This window comes from Anabrus simplex, chromosome 1 (genome assembly GCF_040414725.1).
Source record: "Anabrus simplex isolate iqAnaSimp1 chromosome 1, ASM4041472v1, whole genome shotgun sequence".
Classification (NCBI taxonomy): Eukaryota; Metazoa; Arthropoda; class Insecta; order Orthoptera; family Tettigoniidae; genus Anabrus; species Anabrus simplex.
Window position 1 is genome coordinate 247,674,546 of NC_090265.1, and position 14,387 is coordinate 247,688,932.

At 42.3% G+C, this 14,387-nt stretch overlaps 1 protein-coding gene across 1 annotated transcript; it reads left to right on the forward strand.

Moving 5' to 3' along the window:
* Positions 1 to 5,105: 5,105 nt before the first annotated feature.
* LOC137498486 (uncharacterized) lies at positions 5,106 to 6,978 on the forward strand. The gene is made up of 2 exons (XM_068226040.1): positions 5,106 to 5,727; positions 6,083 to 6,978. Exons 1-2 carry the CDS (start codon positions 5,513 to 5,515, stop codon positions 6,327 to 6,329), a joined length of 462 nt encoding a protein of 153 aa, XP_068082141.1. The 5' UTR covers positions 5,106 to 5,512; the 3' UTR covers positions 6,330 to 6,978.
* Positions 6,979 to 14,387: the final 7,409 nt, after the last annotated feature.

Sequence of the window (14,387 nt, forward strand, 5' to 3'; positions counted from 1 at the left end):
TTTTCGTCGTTCATCGGTCAGGTCTAATATCTCTTGAGTTATCCATTGAATTTTAGTTGATCTTTCTCTTCTTCCTAACATCTCTTGAGCAGCCCTACTGACCTCATTTTTCGTGGCTGTCCATTCTTCCTCTATTGTGTTTCCTTTAGCCCTCCCAATCAGTCCTTGTGCAACATTTTCCTTGAAAGAACACTTCACAGTCTTTCCTTTCAAAATGCCTTGAGTTCATACACTGGATTCCTTCTCTTCTTCAATTTCTTCAATTTCAGACAGCATTTCCTGACCAACAAGTTGTTATCAGAGTCGATGTCTGCTCCTGGGAAACTTTTGCAATCCAACACCTGGTTTATGAATCTCTGCCTAATCATAAAGAAGTTTATGTGATATCATCCAGTGTCTCCAGATCTCGTCCATGTGTACAGCTGTCGTTTTTGGTGTCTTAACCAAGTATTAGCAAGGAATAAATTGTAGTTTGTGCAGAATTCAACCAGACGACTTCCTCTTTCGTTCCTTTGTCACAATCCGAATTCTCATACTGCATTACCTTCTCTTCCTTGGCTTACCACTGCGTTCCAGTCTCCCATCACAATTAGGTTCTCGTCAACTTTTTCATATTGTATTAAATCTATATCTTCATATATTCTTTCGATTTCTTCATCAATCGCTGAATTAGTATGCATATTGGTCTTCACTATTGTAGTAGGCATTGGTTTGAGGTCTATCTCGACGACAATAATTCATTCACTAGCTTACCCGCTGCCTTATTTTCTTATTCATTATTAAACCAACTGCTGCATTTCTTCTGCTTGATTTTGTGTTGATAATTCGATAGTCGCCTGACCAGCAATCCTGTTCTTCCTGCCAACGTACTTCACTTATACCAGCTACATCTCACTTTAGTCTATCCATCTCCCTTTTCAGATTCTCTAACCTACCACAACGACTCAAACTTCCAACGTTCCACGCACCGACTCGTAGAATGTCAGTATCCATCTTCCTGATGATCGCCTCCTCTCGTGTAGTCTCCACCCGGAGATCCGAATGGGGGACTATTTTGCCTCCGGAATATTTTACCCGAGAGGAAGCCATCATCAGTACACCATTCATAGAGAGAGCTTCATGTCCTCGGGAGGTAGTTACGGCTGTAGCTTCCCGTTGCTTTCAGCCTTGCAGCATTATTAACACAGCTAATCCATGTTGAGTATTATTACAAGGTCATATCAGTCAATCATGTAGACTGCCGCCCTTGTAACTTACGAAAGGCTGCTATCCCCCTTTCGATGAACCATTCCTTAGTCTGGTCTCTCGACACATACTCGTCCGATATTGTTGCACCTGCGGCTCGGCTATCTGCTTCATTGAGACGCACAAGCCTCCCCACCACGGCAAGGTCACATAGTTCACAGGGGAGGTTAAGAATGGATGCCCTTCCCTACGCCACGTGATTTTTGAGATTAAAATTTCTGCCCAGTATCGACTGGTATTCGAACCTTAGCCTTCTAGGTAGAAAGTCAGTAGCTAAGTTATGAGCTAATGACTCCCCCTCCCAACACTATATCGTTGGTGAAGAAACAATATCTTGTAAGTCAAGGGTGCTCTTCCTACAGCAACGCAATGCAAAATAGGAAATGCCATGGTTTGGATCAAGATGTTTCACACTGAGGAAGGAAGCTAAGTAATATGTTGCGTCATCGAATCGTAACAACAGGGTATAATTATATTTCTTTTTGTCCTTCGCAATTTGTTCTGTTTCTGTGATGTTAATAGTGTGTTATGTTATGGTTAGATGAAGAGATTGTATTAAGACGAACACAAACACATAGTCTCCAAGCCGGAGAATCGAACACAGGGCCCTATGAAGCGACAGCCAGTACTTTGTCTATTCATCCAAGGAGCCGAAAATCATTCGAAACTTTCTTCATCTTATCCGAGATATTCTAGGATTCGACTTCGCCGGGTGTTAAGACTGGATGCCCTTCCTGACGCCACGTGAATTTTGAGAAGAAAATTTCAGCCCAGTATCGACTGTGATTCGAACCTTAGTGTTCTAAGTAGGAATTATGAGCTATATCGTTGGTGAAAAAACAATACCTCGCATGTTAAAAATCTTCCTACACATTATTTGCCTATGTAATATTATACATGACGGCATGGTACCAACACCCGAAAAGAATGCTTTAATGTAATGTAATGTAATTAATCGAATTATTTCCAGAAAATAGCGATATATATAAATTTCCGATGTGAAGGTGTAAAGGAAAATGAACCTTGAATACAGTATACTGCAGGAGTTAGTAAATGCGTCACGCAAACAAACATACGGTACAGTTCGCTAAGGTTCATTTTCCTTTACACATACGCATAGGAAAATTAACTCAACGAAAAGTGTTCTGATGGACTGCATATCCATATGTGGCTGGGTGGCGTGACCATTCTTAAGGAAAGTATTGGGTAGAAAGTGCGCTGTGACATGCAGTTTTTGTTTCTTCAAGGGCGATAAATATAATACCTGCTGTTTAATAATAATAAGAAGATGAATAATGAATTAATTTTATTTCTGGAATGAATGCGATTAATTACATTACTTTAAAGCACTCTTTTCGGGTGTTGGTATGATGCCGTCATGTGTAATATTACATTGAGCAGGTCCGCTTACATTCGGTTTACAGTGCTCGGGAGTTTGGTGGAAAAACTTGGAGTTTATATTCAGTGAAAACTAGCTTACATTGCTCGTTGATGATAGCTACAACAAATTTAAAGACTCCAATTTGTATAGACTTCAACTTTCCGATGTAAGCAAGATGTAGACTATTCATTTTAAAAAGTCAGTGCTCATTAGTTGTACAAATACGAGGATTTTAACATTATACTGAATTACACAAACACTTTAAATCATATTTATCAGTAGTAATATGAGTCCTTTTCGTGGCACACTCAGTTTATGCTTATCTAATGCACGAATAAAATTATGCTGAAGTAATACAGTATGCTATAAAAAATAGTAAATAAATAAAATTAACATTTTTGCGTGGTTACTCCTTAATTCTATAGACCACGGCACGCAACTTACGTACTCACGAAGTAAGCATAAGACGCGGCTTAGAGGATGTATTTGCCTGGGGACGCAAGTCCGACAATCAAACTGTTCCTTCCGTTGATATCTTCGACTGGCCGTCGTTATGTTCAATGGCACCGTAGGCATCGTGTGGCATACCCAAACGTGAACATTAAGCCTTCACGACACCAGCTGATCCAAGCATTAGGTATTCACGGCACTCTACTCACCTCGCTCTGGTCTACTCTCCCACATTTTTAGCACTGAAATTATTGCTGACCCTTCATGCGTTTCAGCGTGTCGTATGATAAAACGACGTCTTTAGTACTGAATGGTCTCTTCAACTAACAGAAGTCCAGCTCCATGGCTAAATGGTTAGTGTGCTGCCCTTTTGTCACAGAAGTCCCGAGTTTGACTCCCGGCAGGGTGGAGAATTTTAACCTTAATTGGTTAAATTCTCTGACAGGGGGCTGGGTGTGTGTGTCGCCTTCATCATCATCATCACGACGCGCAGGTGGCCTACGGGCGTCAAATCAAAAGACCTGCACCTGGCAAGCCGATCATGTCCTCGGACACTCCCGGCACTAAAGCCCACACGCTATTTCATTTCAACTAACAGCAATAAATAATGTCCCAGACTAAAATATTTTTGGAATGTTAATGACTGATTTGTGTCTGATACCACGCTGCATCCGTTGTAGCTTAACCTCTTCAGATCTGAATATTTTGCGATAAATAGAAAACGTTGCCGTAATGACTTTGTCGCCTTAAAGGATGCATAATTTGTACCATTCTCAGAAAATGTTCATAACTGTTGTTGATATTTATGAGTTAGAGATGCAATGAAAGGTGATATTGTCTTTCTTTAACCTCATATGATTATGAAAATATGGGGACTTAAATTTTCTTCTTCTTCTTATTATTATTATACTTCGTAATCATGATCCATTACTGATACTCTGTTCTTAAATGAAATGAAATATCGTAACTGTTCTCTTACATGCATGAAATTCACGAGCATGTTTCTCTTTACCGGGGACAGCACTGCCTGACCGAGCCCCACCCTGATGTGTGAAATGGGAAGTAATTAGAGTAAGGTGTGTCCTCTTCCGTATAACAGAGCTAAAATGTACGCTATATAATCGAGATTTTGTGTCACTAGTAAAATTTTCGTAATATCATTTAATTGTGGAGCAAGTAGCATATACATGGTTACTCCAAATCTAATTTCCTAGAATTGTCCGACTCGTTGGCTGAATGGTCAGCGTACTGGCCTTCGGTTCAGAGGGTCCCGGGTTCGATTCCCGGCCGGGTCGGGAATTTTAACCTTCATTGGTTAATTCCAGTGGCTTGGGGGATGGGTATTTGTGCTTTCCCCACATCCCTGCAACTCACACACCACACATAACACTATCCTCCACCACAATAACACACAGTTACCTACACATGGCAAATGCCGCCCTACTCTCATCGGAGGGTCTGCCTTACAAGAGCTGCACCCGACTAGAAATAGCCACACGAAATTATTATCATCTACATACTATACGTCAAACTGAAAATCACCACAGAAACGCGCAATAGTGTTGTAACCGTAAATAGTAAATATCTCCACATAGGTTTGTTGTTAGGAAGGACATCAGACCGTAAAACTGTGCATAATTCATATCAAGTAGGCTAACGACTCGAATACATTCCAAAAATAAATACCAGAAGTAGAAAAATAAAATAAATGAACAAGGAACTTATCCTAAAATCAGAACAATTCCGATATTGCTAATAACTAAATTATACTGATTATAAATCCATCTCGTGAGAATGGAGTCAAGTACTGTTAGTTTTAAATTTGGATTATTAATGTACCGTATGTTATGGCTTTGCTGGTGAGACCCAGTGTCTACAGTGCTCTGTCTTCCGAAAAGTGCTAGGTAAATTTTGTTGCTTTCATTGATCTGTCTCTGTCTTATCATTGGCTTTGAAAATATAAGTGTGACCGAGGTATGAGCGATGCTAGTAATGCCATTCCTTATGCAGCCAGTCCCTGCTATGTATTGAACCATTCTGTTCATTGGAGCAATTGTATTAATTTGAGGATTGGATATTGGAATCATACTAGGCCACCCACGAAGCCGATGTCTTACAGTATATGTCATAAAGGGGTCCAGAAGAAGCGTTCTTATGTGAAGTGAGCGCGAGCGTCATTATGAGAAATCTCCAGAACTCATTAAAAGAAGTTATGTCCCAAGCCAAGCCTCTTGATGGAGATTGGGGACGCTTTCCAGTTCCCGGCTAAACTTATTCTAGGAGGGAAGAATGAAATAAATTAATATCTTTGGTTACAGAAGAGTTGCATTGGATTTGAGACAAGAATTGCAACCTGTATTATTTCTGCTTTATTTTGATAGGCATTAGGGCTGCATTAATTAATGCATTCGCTAATTTGAGCTCATGATATAATTAATGCGGGAAATTTTCCCGGGCACGCTAAGATTACACGCAGCCAAGCGGCTTGATGACGCTACCCGGAATTATAAATTAAGGCCGCCAGGGCATATCAGAGTCATTCTTGGACCGAGAGGCTGCGGGAACGAATCGTCATACTGCGTGTTGGTGCTGAGAACAACGCTTTGTCTTCAAGCTACACCGACTACCTGTACTGCTATTTCTGCAAAGATGTAAGTAATCACCTTGAATATTCAGAGGAATTGAAGATTTTACCTGTGAGATTATGCTATGGGGAGATGAGGTACTGCTTATAAGAGACTAATGAACTAGTAGCTCCATATTTCTGTGAGGTCAAGGGATTGCGGACGAAATGCTAGAATTATTATTGGCTCAGGTTAGGAATTCTAAAACTATATGTTGTCCATGTGATAGGGTGATAGAACAGTGACTGAGAGTAGTGAAGAAACTATTGTGTACCAGGTTAAAACTTTGAACGAGACTTGGTCAGTGTGACGTGTGAGACACGCTAACAGTGAAGACAGGCATCGAGTTTGGACAGTCTGTAATATATGAATTTATTTTCAGTTACCCCAGCATCAAGTCAGAACGAGTGTTTGACAGCATCATTGCAAAGAAGCCACAACCAGGAGCTGAAGCCAACACAACAACGGGCATCGATCCAGGAACGTTGGGAGCACCTGACCAGCACAACATCGAAGAGGACACCTTCCGACTACAGAGGGAGCTGTACGAAGACGCCACACAAGCAAGAATGTCTCCAAGTGGTCAACAGTCTCTGATGACAGCTCTGCAGTCTATCAGAATGTGGTAGATCCAGTGGTCCACAGGGATGGCCGCTCCGCTATGTTCTCTAAATTAAGGTCAGAGCTTTCCAATTCTGTTTCAAGCATGTCATTTAAATTTAGATAGGAATATGGGGGCCGTCAGTCAACTGATTTGTGGTAATAGGAGAAGTTCCCTTGTAATATAGAGCTAGGCCTCAAACTCGAACCCCGTACTTTAAGGTAGATGTTATTTGTAAAGTCCTTGTTAGCGAAGTTATGGTTCATTGTAATTGCGTTATTTTAAAGTACGTGTTTTTGTAAGGGTCTGATTGAACTCATTTGGGCATAGGAGGTTAGTCTACAGATAGGTACTTTTATTAGATCACATTCAGGCATTTGTTTCTGCAGACGTAGAAGTGTATAGTTATGACCAAATCGTGACCAAGTCGTGACCAGGAATTCACCCAGATTCACTGATAGAGTGAGCGAGTCCAAATATTTAAGAGATTTGAGCCCATAAGAGGCAGAAGTAAAATTTGCAGTTGGTATGAGAGAGCCCAACCATTGAGAGTTTATTGAATATATTTTGGAAATGCCTAGTATGGCAATGTGACGATCGCTTAATGATTAGTGTTTTGTAGCACCAGGATTTAGCCCATGAGAGGCATTAGTAAGATGAGCGAGATTGCTGAAGGTATGGAGACGAGGGCAGATAGCCCAGGTATATTTAAATGATGGCTTTAGCAGCTGACTACGTGAAGTGTTCTCTTGAAAGGCAAGACTTTAGCCTGTCTCCCCGTTGGAGCTCATAAATTAGGGGACTGCCGCAAGTGGAGGGGTGAGAATGGAGGTCATTGAGCTTGACGTCACAGGCTGGTGTGTTGGTCGTCTGCAGTATTTCAAGTATGCTAGGAGGGGAAGAAACGACCTTCTTGTTTTGAAAGCAGAGAGAGAGATTTGTTTTATGTCCTATTTGTTTTACGTAATATTTTAACACTGGCCCGTTTTATACTGACACCCTTGTATGTGTTGATTGGATTCTTTCATATTGTTTGCATAGGTATCTTGGACACCTTACCTGTCATAGGACTAGGGTTCGTGACCAAGTCAGGTCATTGTAAATTTTGTGGTGATTTTGTTGGCACCGGGGTTCGACGGCGCGAGGCATTGTAAATTTTTATGGGGAATCATTGTTTTTGTGTAATTAAGCAGATATCCATCTTTCAAAACTTCGTTACTTACACCATTGTAACATGCTTGTTGCAGCTCACGTGTTTTCGTGAAGGCAGTGAACTGATAGTCATCGGCTCAGCGTCATTTTCCCATCTCATATTGAAATGATCTTTTATTTGTAAATAATTCAATTTTATGTAATAAATCCCTATTTGTTAAACTTTGAATGCAGCGGTGTTTTCTGTTAGATATTTTATTTTAATTTTTTAATTTAGTCGAATTCTTACCTGAGTAGGCACATGTCCTAGTGTTTTATCTTTATGTTGCCCCGTTATACCCATGTTATCCCTGAGAAGAGCGCTCTCCCGGCTGATTGAAGAGGACAGTGTTCAGGTAAGACTATGTGCACCAGCTCACGTCTGTGAGAGTTCGTTCACTACTGTACTCTGGGTTCGAGACCGGCCTTCGCCTGGACGGAACATTATAGTGCAGTAGGGCACATAGTTTAATTGGCGCCGAGCAACGTGGTGGCCGAAATTCCGTAAAGGGGGCCATAGCGCCATAGTATAAATGGCCAAGCAACGATGGGGCTCGATAACTTTGAAAAAAGGGCTAACCAAAGCGCCATGGTATTAATGACGACGAGTAACGAATGGCCCGATATTTCAGTAAAAGGGACCATAGCGCCTTTGTCTACATTGTGAACTTGGTGTGGCTAACTGAGGACCCGATATTGCAGTAAGGAGGGTCATACAGCTTATTTTATTATGCCGTCAGGTGATGCTTGATATTTGTGTAAACGAGCTCACATAACCAAGTGGTATTTTGCTGATTTTCCCCATAAAATAGGGCTATAGGTCATAATGTGTGTCTATAAAGGCAGGACCTGATATTTTGGTAAATAAAGGTCGTGCAAGGCTTGATTTCAGGCATATGTTATGACAGCTGCATTCGATTAGGTGTTATGCAGGTATACCAAGTTTGGTCTGTGATCTGTACTGTTAGCTTGGTGATATATTTGGAGTATGTTGTTAAACTTGTGAGGTTGAATGACTGCCAGTTCAGAGAGGTATTTTGTGAGGTTCTGTCTTTGATCTTACCATTAGTTTATGGATATTGCTGTTGATGGTGTTTAGCGAGGATGTGCTGATTTTGTGGTTTCCTTGAAGTGATGGATGATATTCGTGCGGGGATTTGACCTGCAAGGTGTTGTGTTTTACAGGTGTATAATCGGATAGCTTGGATTTGTGCATGTGGTAGTTTTTGCTGGTTTATGACATTTTATGGGAGAATTTTATGTTTGTGTTGTATATATATTTTGTATCATAGTGTTGTACTGACGGTTACCCTATGTTTGAATGACATGATATTAGATTGAGGTAGCCAATTTAGGCTTTGAAAGTTCGAGAGTTTAGCAGTAGGAACATTTTGATAAATTAGAAAGTGTAGGAAATTTATAGTATTTGAAATTTAATCGAGGACATACGGAGCGGCTTGTCCCGCCGGACTTTATGACAAGTGAGTTGAATGTCGGTAGACATAGGAGAGATGCTGAGGCAACTCAGCGAGCAGATGAATGAACAGTTTGTGGCGCTTAAAGAGGAGGTAGGAGCTATTAAAGGACAACAGACTAGGGATAGTGAGCGATTCAATGAACAGTTTGTGACGCTTAAAGAGGAACTAGGGGAGGTTAAAGGACAAGCGGATAGGAACGGTGAACGTTTGAACGACCAAGTCAGTGCTCAATTTAAAGAACAAGAAATTAGGAACTCGGATCAGATAAAAGAACTTAAAGTACACGTAACCGAGCAACTTACGGAGAAAATCGCGGAGTGCGAAGAAAAGGTGACCGAACAAGTAGTACGCACCGAAACACGGGTAGCTAACCAAATAACTGAGCTAAAGGAACACACTAGCATTCGTTTGGAGCAATTGGCCTCTGAAAATGAAGCGACTAGGGAGACCATAGCAGAATTAGATACCAAAATAGAAAATGTACGGCTGTGCTGTGTTACCACGGCCGAGAAGTTAAGTCAACAGATGGAAGAATCGCACAGATCGGTAGAGAAGCAAATTCAGGAAGTAAAGAATAGTATCGAGGGGATAGAACAGTGCATGGAAGAAAAAGATAAGGAGACTCAGTCCGAACTAGGAACATTTAGAGAAAACTTGGTGGCAGTCGTAGTCCGCATGGATCATACTCAAGAAGAACTAGTCAGAATAGAAGAAAAACTAGAGGCTAGGACTCAAGAAGTGGTAGACAAACATGAAAGGACGACCGAGAAAAATAAGGCTAAAGTTGCTGGACTAGAATTGGATTTACAACGAACTAGGAAGGAAATCAGCGCGGAGGTCCAGGGTTTGAAGAAGTGCCGTGAGCAGGAACAACGGACAACTGAGAAACGTATACTAGGGTTGGAACATGAAATGGAGAATATACGTGATAAGTTGGACCAGTTAAAAATTGAGGAAGACAACGGAGTAAAGAAGCGGAAGCTGAGTAGAACTCATAGCCCGATGGAACGCCAGTATGGAGATGACAGCCTGAATGAAAGTCAGGAAGAGGGACATGAGATACTAGGAGAATCATTTAGGGCTAAGCCAAGGATGGGAAATTCAACCCTATTCAGTCAAGACAGTGTATTCCCGGGTTACCATTGGAGAAACCGAAGAAATTTGAGGAGAATGGAGAGGTCACACCCCGTTCATTCCTGAAAGAGTTAGAGACCTACATGGACGAAGGACAGATACCACCGGAGCGCAGACTACGCACGGCAGAAAAGTATCTTGGAGGGATTGCTGGAGCTTGGTTTAAAGCGTTTGGGCAATCATTTAAGAATTATGATGAGTTTAAACGGGCATTCCTGAATAAATTCTGGAATCAGGGACATCAATTGGCGCTGAGAATGGAACTCTACGCACGAAGATATGCGAATAGTACCCCCACTAGACTAAGCGAGTTCTTCATTTCCCAATATTTACGTTTGCAAGAGCTAGATCATCAGCCTGAAGAGTTGGAAATCGTCACAACCATTATCAGACAGCTGCCTGTAGAGGTACAGAGGGCTCTTATCGCGGCTAATGTTACGACGGCGGTAGCAGCGGAAGAAATGCTTAGGCTCTGGGACCAAACGTCTGCACTGCATCAACCACGGATACGGGCCATAGAGACTGTCCATAATGTGAACATACAGGCAGAAGAGCAGATGGAAGAAAGAAGCCACAAGGAATGTCAAAATTCCGGCACTCAAACACCTACCCGGAGGGAACGAGATGAAGAAAATCCGAAACCCAGAGGAGATACGAACTGGCGACCTCGAAGATGGAGCATATGGCAGGAGGAACCGGACCGATGGAAAGGGCAAGAACACCGAAGAAATTCATTCGAACAACGGCGGAATGACCGGCCGTACTGGAGACGAGACGGTGAACGTTACAACTCTAGAAGCAACCGCCAGCGATGGAATGGGAACCGGGCGAGATACGACAGGCCGAGGGAGAGTTCACTGCGCCCGAGAAATGGTGAGAGACAAGACGGCGCCTACCACTCAAGAGGGAGAGAGTCGGGGGAGATGTCAACACGCGACACATGGCAGGAAGCGATCCGGAATCACAGTGCGGCTAACTCTCCTGGAGCTGCGAGCTTGGCATACCAAGAATGTCATAATGGCGCCAGGCCGAAGGATCTCAACCCAAATGCACCTAGCTTTGCCGAGATCGAGAGAGAGGATAAAAAAAACGAGAAATTTAGTGCCAGGAGATAGAATATTTCGCGAGGATGCCGGTTGGATGACTATAGCTATTCATAATTGGGTTATCACTCCTGATGATCTATTAGAGGATCCTAATAAAAGTAATTTGCCCAGACCGAAAGAATTACCTGTAATTTATACCAGAATTCACGGTTTAAACGTACGCTGTCTGGCTGACACTGGAGCCACGGTCAGTGTAGTATCACAGGCCTTAGTTTCGGACATTCAAAGTAGAGTTCGTATCCCGTCTATACCAATTTCAAAGGTAAAAATTAAAGGGATTATACCTGACAAAGTCACGTCCTGTAAGGAGCAGGTATTACTTGACATCCAGATTGGAGATTTACTGGTGTCACATCCATGTATTGTGCTGCCTAAAATGGAATACAATCTTATATTAGGAGCCGATTTCTTAAGAGAATACGAAGCTGTTATTGACATGGGTACGAACTCTATCCTGTTAAAATTAAATGGTAACCAGGAACGAGTAGAATTAAACCAGAACCAGGATTACCAACCCGGGGAACGTATTTGGACAATGGACATGCAGACGGAAGAACTTGATTCAGAAAAATGGCTACAGGATCACGAAGAAATTATTCCAGAGTTCGAAATTATGGTATCCGAATTGGAAGAACAGCGAGAGAAAGAAAAATTTCTAGAACTATTGCCGAATAAAATCGAAGAAGCAAAGATTAGTCCGGAAGACAAGGGACGGCTGCAGGAGTTATTGATGAGGCATGAGACGGTCGTTGGTTCGAGGCCTGGAAAGATCCCGAATTACCAATACAAATTATGTGTAAATAACTGGGAGCCTTTCAAACAGCGACCATATCCAATTCCAGAGAAGATGTTACCCCAGGTCCGGGAGGTAATCGAAGACATGGAGAGGAACGGGATAATCGCCAAGTCCCTGAGTCCGTTTTTAAATCCGTTATGTGCAGTGCCCAAGGCGAATGGAACGGTGCGCGTGTGCCTTGACGCACGATCTTTGAACCAACGCCTAGTCCCCGAGTATGAGAGACCTCCAAACCTTAAGGATATTCTCAAGAAGTTCGGAGATATGGAATTTTTCAGTACGGTAGACATGACTTCAAGCTTTCACCATATCGTTTTGGATCCAAGTACAAATATGCTAACTGGATTTTTATTTGACAACCAGACGTATATTTTCCTACGTCTCCCATTTGGCCTGGTCTCCAGTTGTGCTGCTTTGATACGGGCACTGGAATCGAACCTCAGTCCCGAGGTAAAAGAGTTTACGATTCGGTATATCGACGATATTTTAATCTGCACAAAAACCCTAGAAGAACACATGGAAAAATTGAATTTACTCTTTCAGGACCTCGAGAGATGCAATTTCAAGGTTAATTTTGAAAAGTCACACTTCTGTCAGCGCAGGGTATTGTTCCTGGGGCATGTTGTCGATGGTCAAGGCATTCGGCCCAACCCAGCTAAAATTGCGGCGATACAAAATTTTCCTAGGCCGATCAAGATTAAACATGTTAGGCAGTTCTTGGGCCTAACGAACTTTTTCTCCAATCATTGTCCCGGTTACACGGATACAGTGGCGCCTCTTCAAGATATGTTGAAGACCAATAATAGATGGAAATGGGGAGAAGAGCAAGAAAAAGCTTTTGTAAACACTAAGGTACTTTTAGAAAATTCTGTAAAATTGGGGTACCCTAGCTTCGATAGGAAGTTCATCATACAGACGGACGCTTCTGCAGTTGGAGTCGGAGCAGTGCTGTACCAGGAAACACCCGAGAGGGAGCATAAAATATCATATTTGGCTTTCATGAGTAGAAAATTACGCGGACACGAGTTGAAATACACGACCACCGAGTTGGAGATGTTAGCCATAGTTACTGCCTTAGCTCACTGGAGAAAGTATGTGTACGGATTCCCAGTAGTGATTAGAACTGATCACAAAGCACTTACCTTCATTCTTAAGACGGACATGGCTAATGCACGGGTCAGTAGATGGGCACTTTACGTCCAGCAGTTCGACCTCACGGTAGAACATTGCCCAGGGAAACTGAACATACTAGCTGACGTGTTGAGCAGAAATCCTAATCCGGAGGAACTTACAATACACCTAACTCTGTTAGACCAAGAGGATCAGAATATACTGGAGAGACTTCGGAATATTCATGAGGAACAGGAAAATTACCCAGAGACCGGACGGCTAATCCAGTACTTTCGGAAAGAACTCCAACCCGGGACTCCACAGTACGCTGAAGCGGAGCGCAAAGCGGTAAATTACCACTATTTTAACAACATTTTGCATAAATTTGTGGATGAGAATCATACGAAATTTAGAATTGTGGTACCTCCGCGATTACAGATTGACTTGATATGGATAGCTCATCACTCTACAGGACATTCAGGAATTGATAAAGTGGTAGCAACACTGCAGGAAACTTTCGTGTGGCCTAAAATGAGGTCGATGGTACAGAAAATCCTGCGTACCTGTGACATTTGTCAGAGGGTGAAACCAAATCCGTACCTTCTGAAGCAACCGCCACGACCACTGATACCTACGGGACCACGTAAATTATTCGCAATAGACTTCTTCGGTCCCTTACCCTCTGCTACTAGGGGCTTAAAGTACATCCTTGTCTGTATGGACGTCTTCAGTAAATTTGTTACATTATGCCCTATTCAAAAGGCGAATACTCGTTCAACGCTATCGCAGATCAAAAGAAAGATAATACCCATTATGGGTAAGCCTGAGAGCATCTTAAGTGATCATGGGAGTCAATTCACTGCTGCAGGGTTTAAGCGTGAACTAGAAAGACTAGGGATCAAGCATGTCTTATCCAGCATCAGACATCCGCAAGCTAACCCGAGTGAACGTATCATGAGGGAGATATCCAAGTATTGCAGGATATACTGCCCTAGAGAACATTATAAGTGGAACACTGTAGTGCCCATTATTACCGAGTGTATTAACACAACTAGACACGAATCGACCGGTATGATTCCAGCATGGATTCACAATAATGAGCTGCCTAAACGTCCTTGGGAAAATGTAATTCCGTGCCCTAGGGATCCTCAACTAGCTCAAGAGATTTGTGTTAATAACGTTGCAGAACACTTAAAAGCACAGGCTGAGAAGCGGCTGCGAAGAACTAGGAATAAAAGATTTCATAGACCTCTACAAGTGGGCGAGTTAGT

Excerpts from the sequence above, each read along its gene's own strand:
- LOC137498486 (XM_068226040.1), top strand. The coding sequence starts at position 5,513 with ATGCGGGAAATTTTCCCGGGCACGCTAAGATTACACGCAGCCAAGCGG. Across the intron at positions 5,728-6,082 it reads ACTGCTATTTCTGCAAAGAT|TTACCCCAGCATCAAGTCAG; the intron begins GTAAGTAATCAC and ends ATTTATTTTCAG.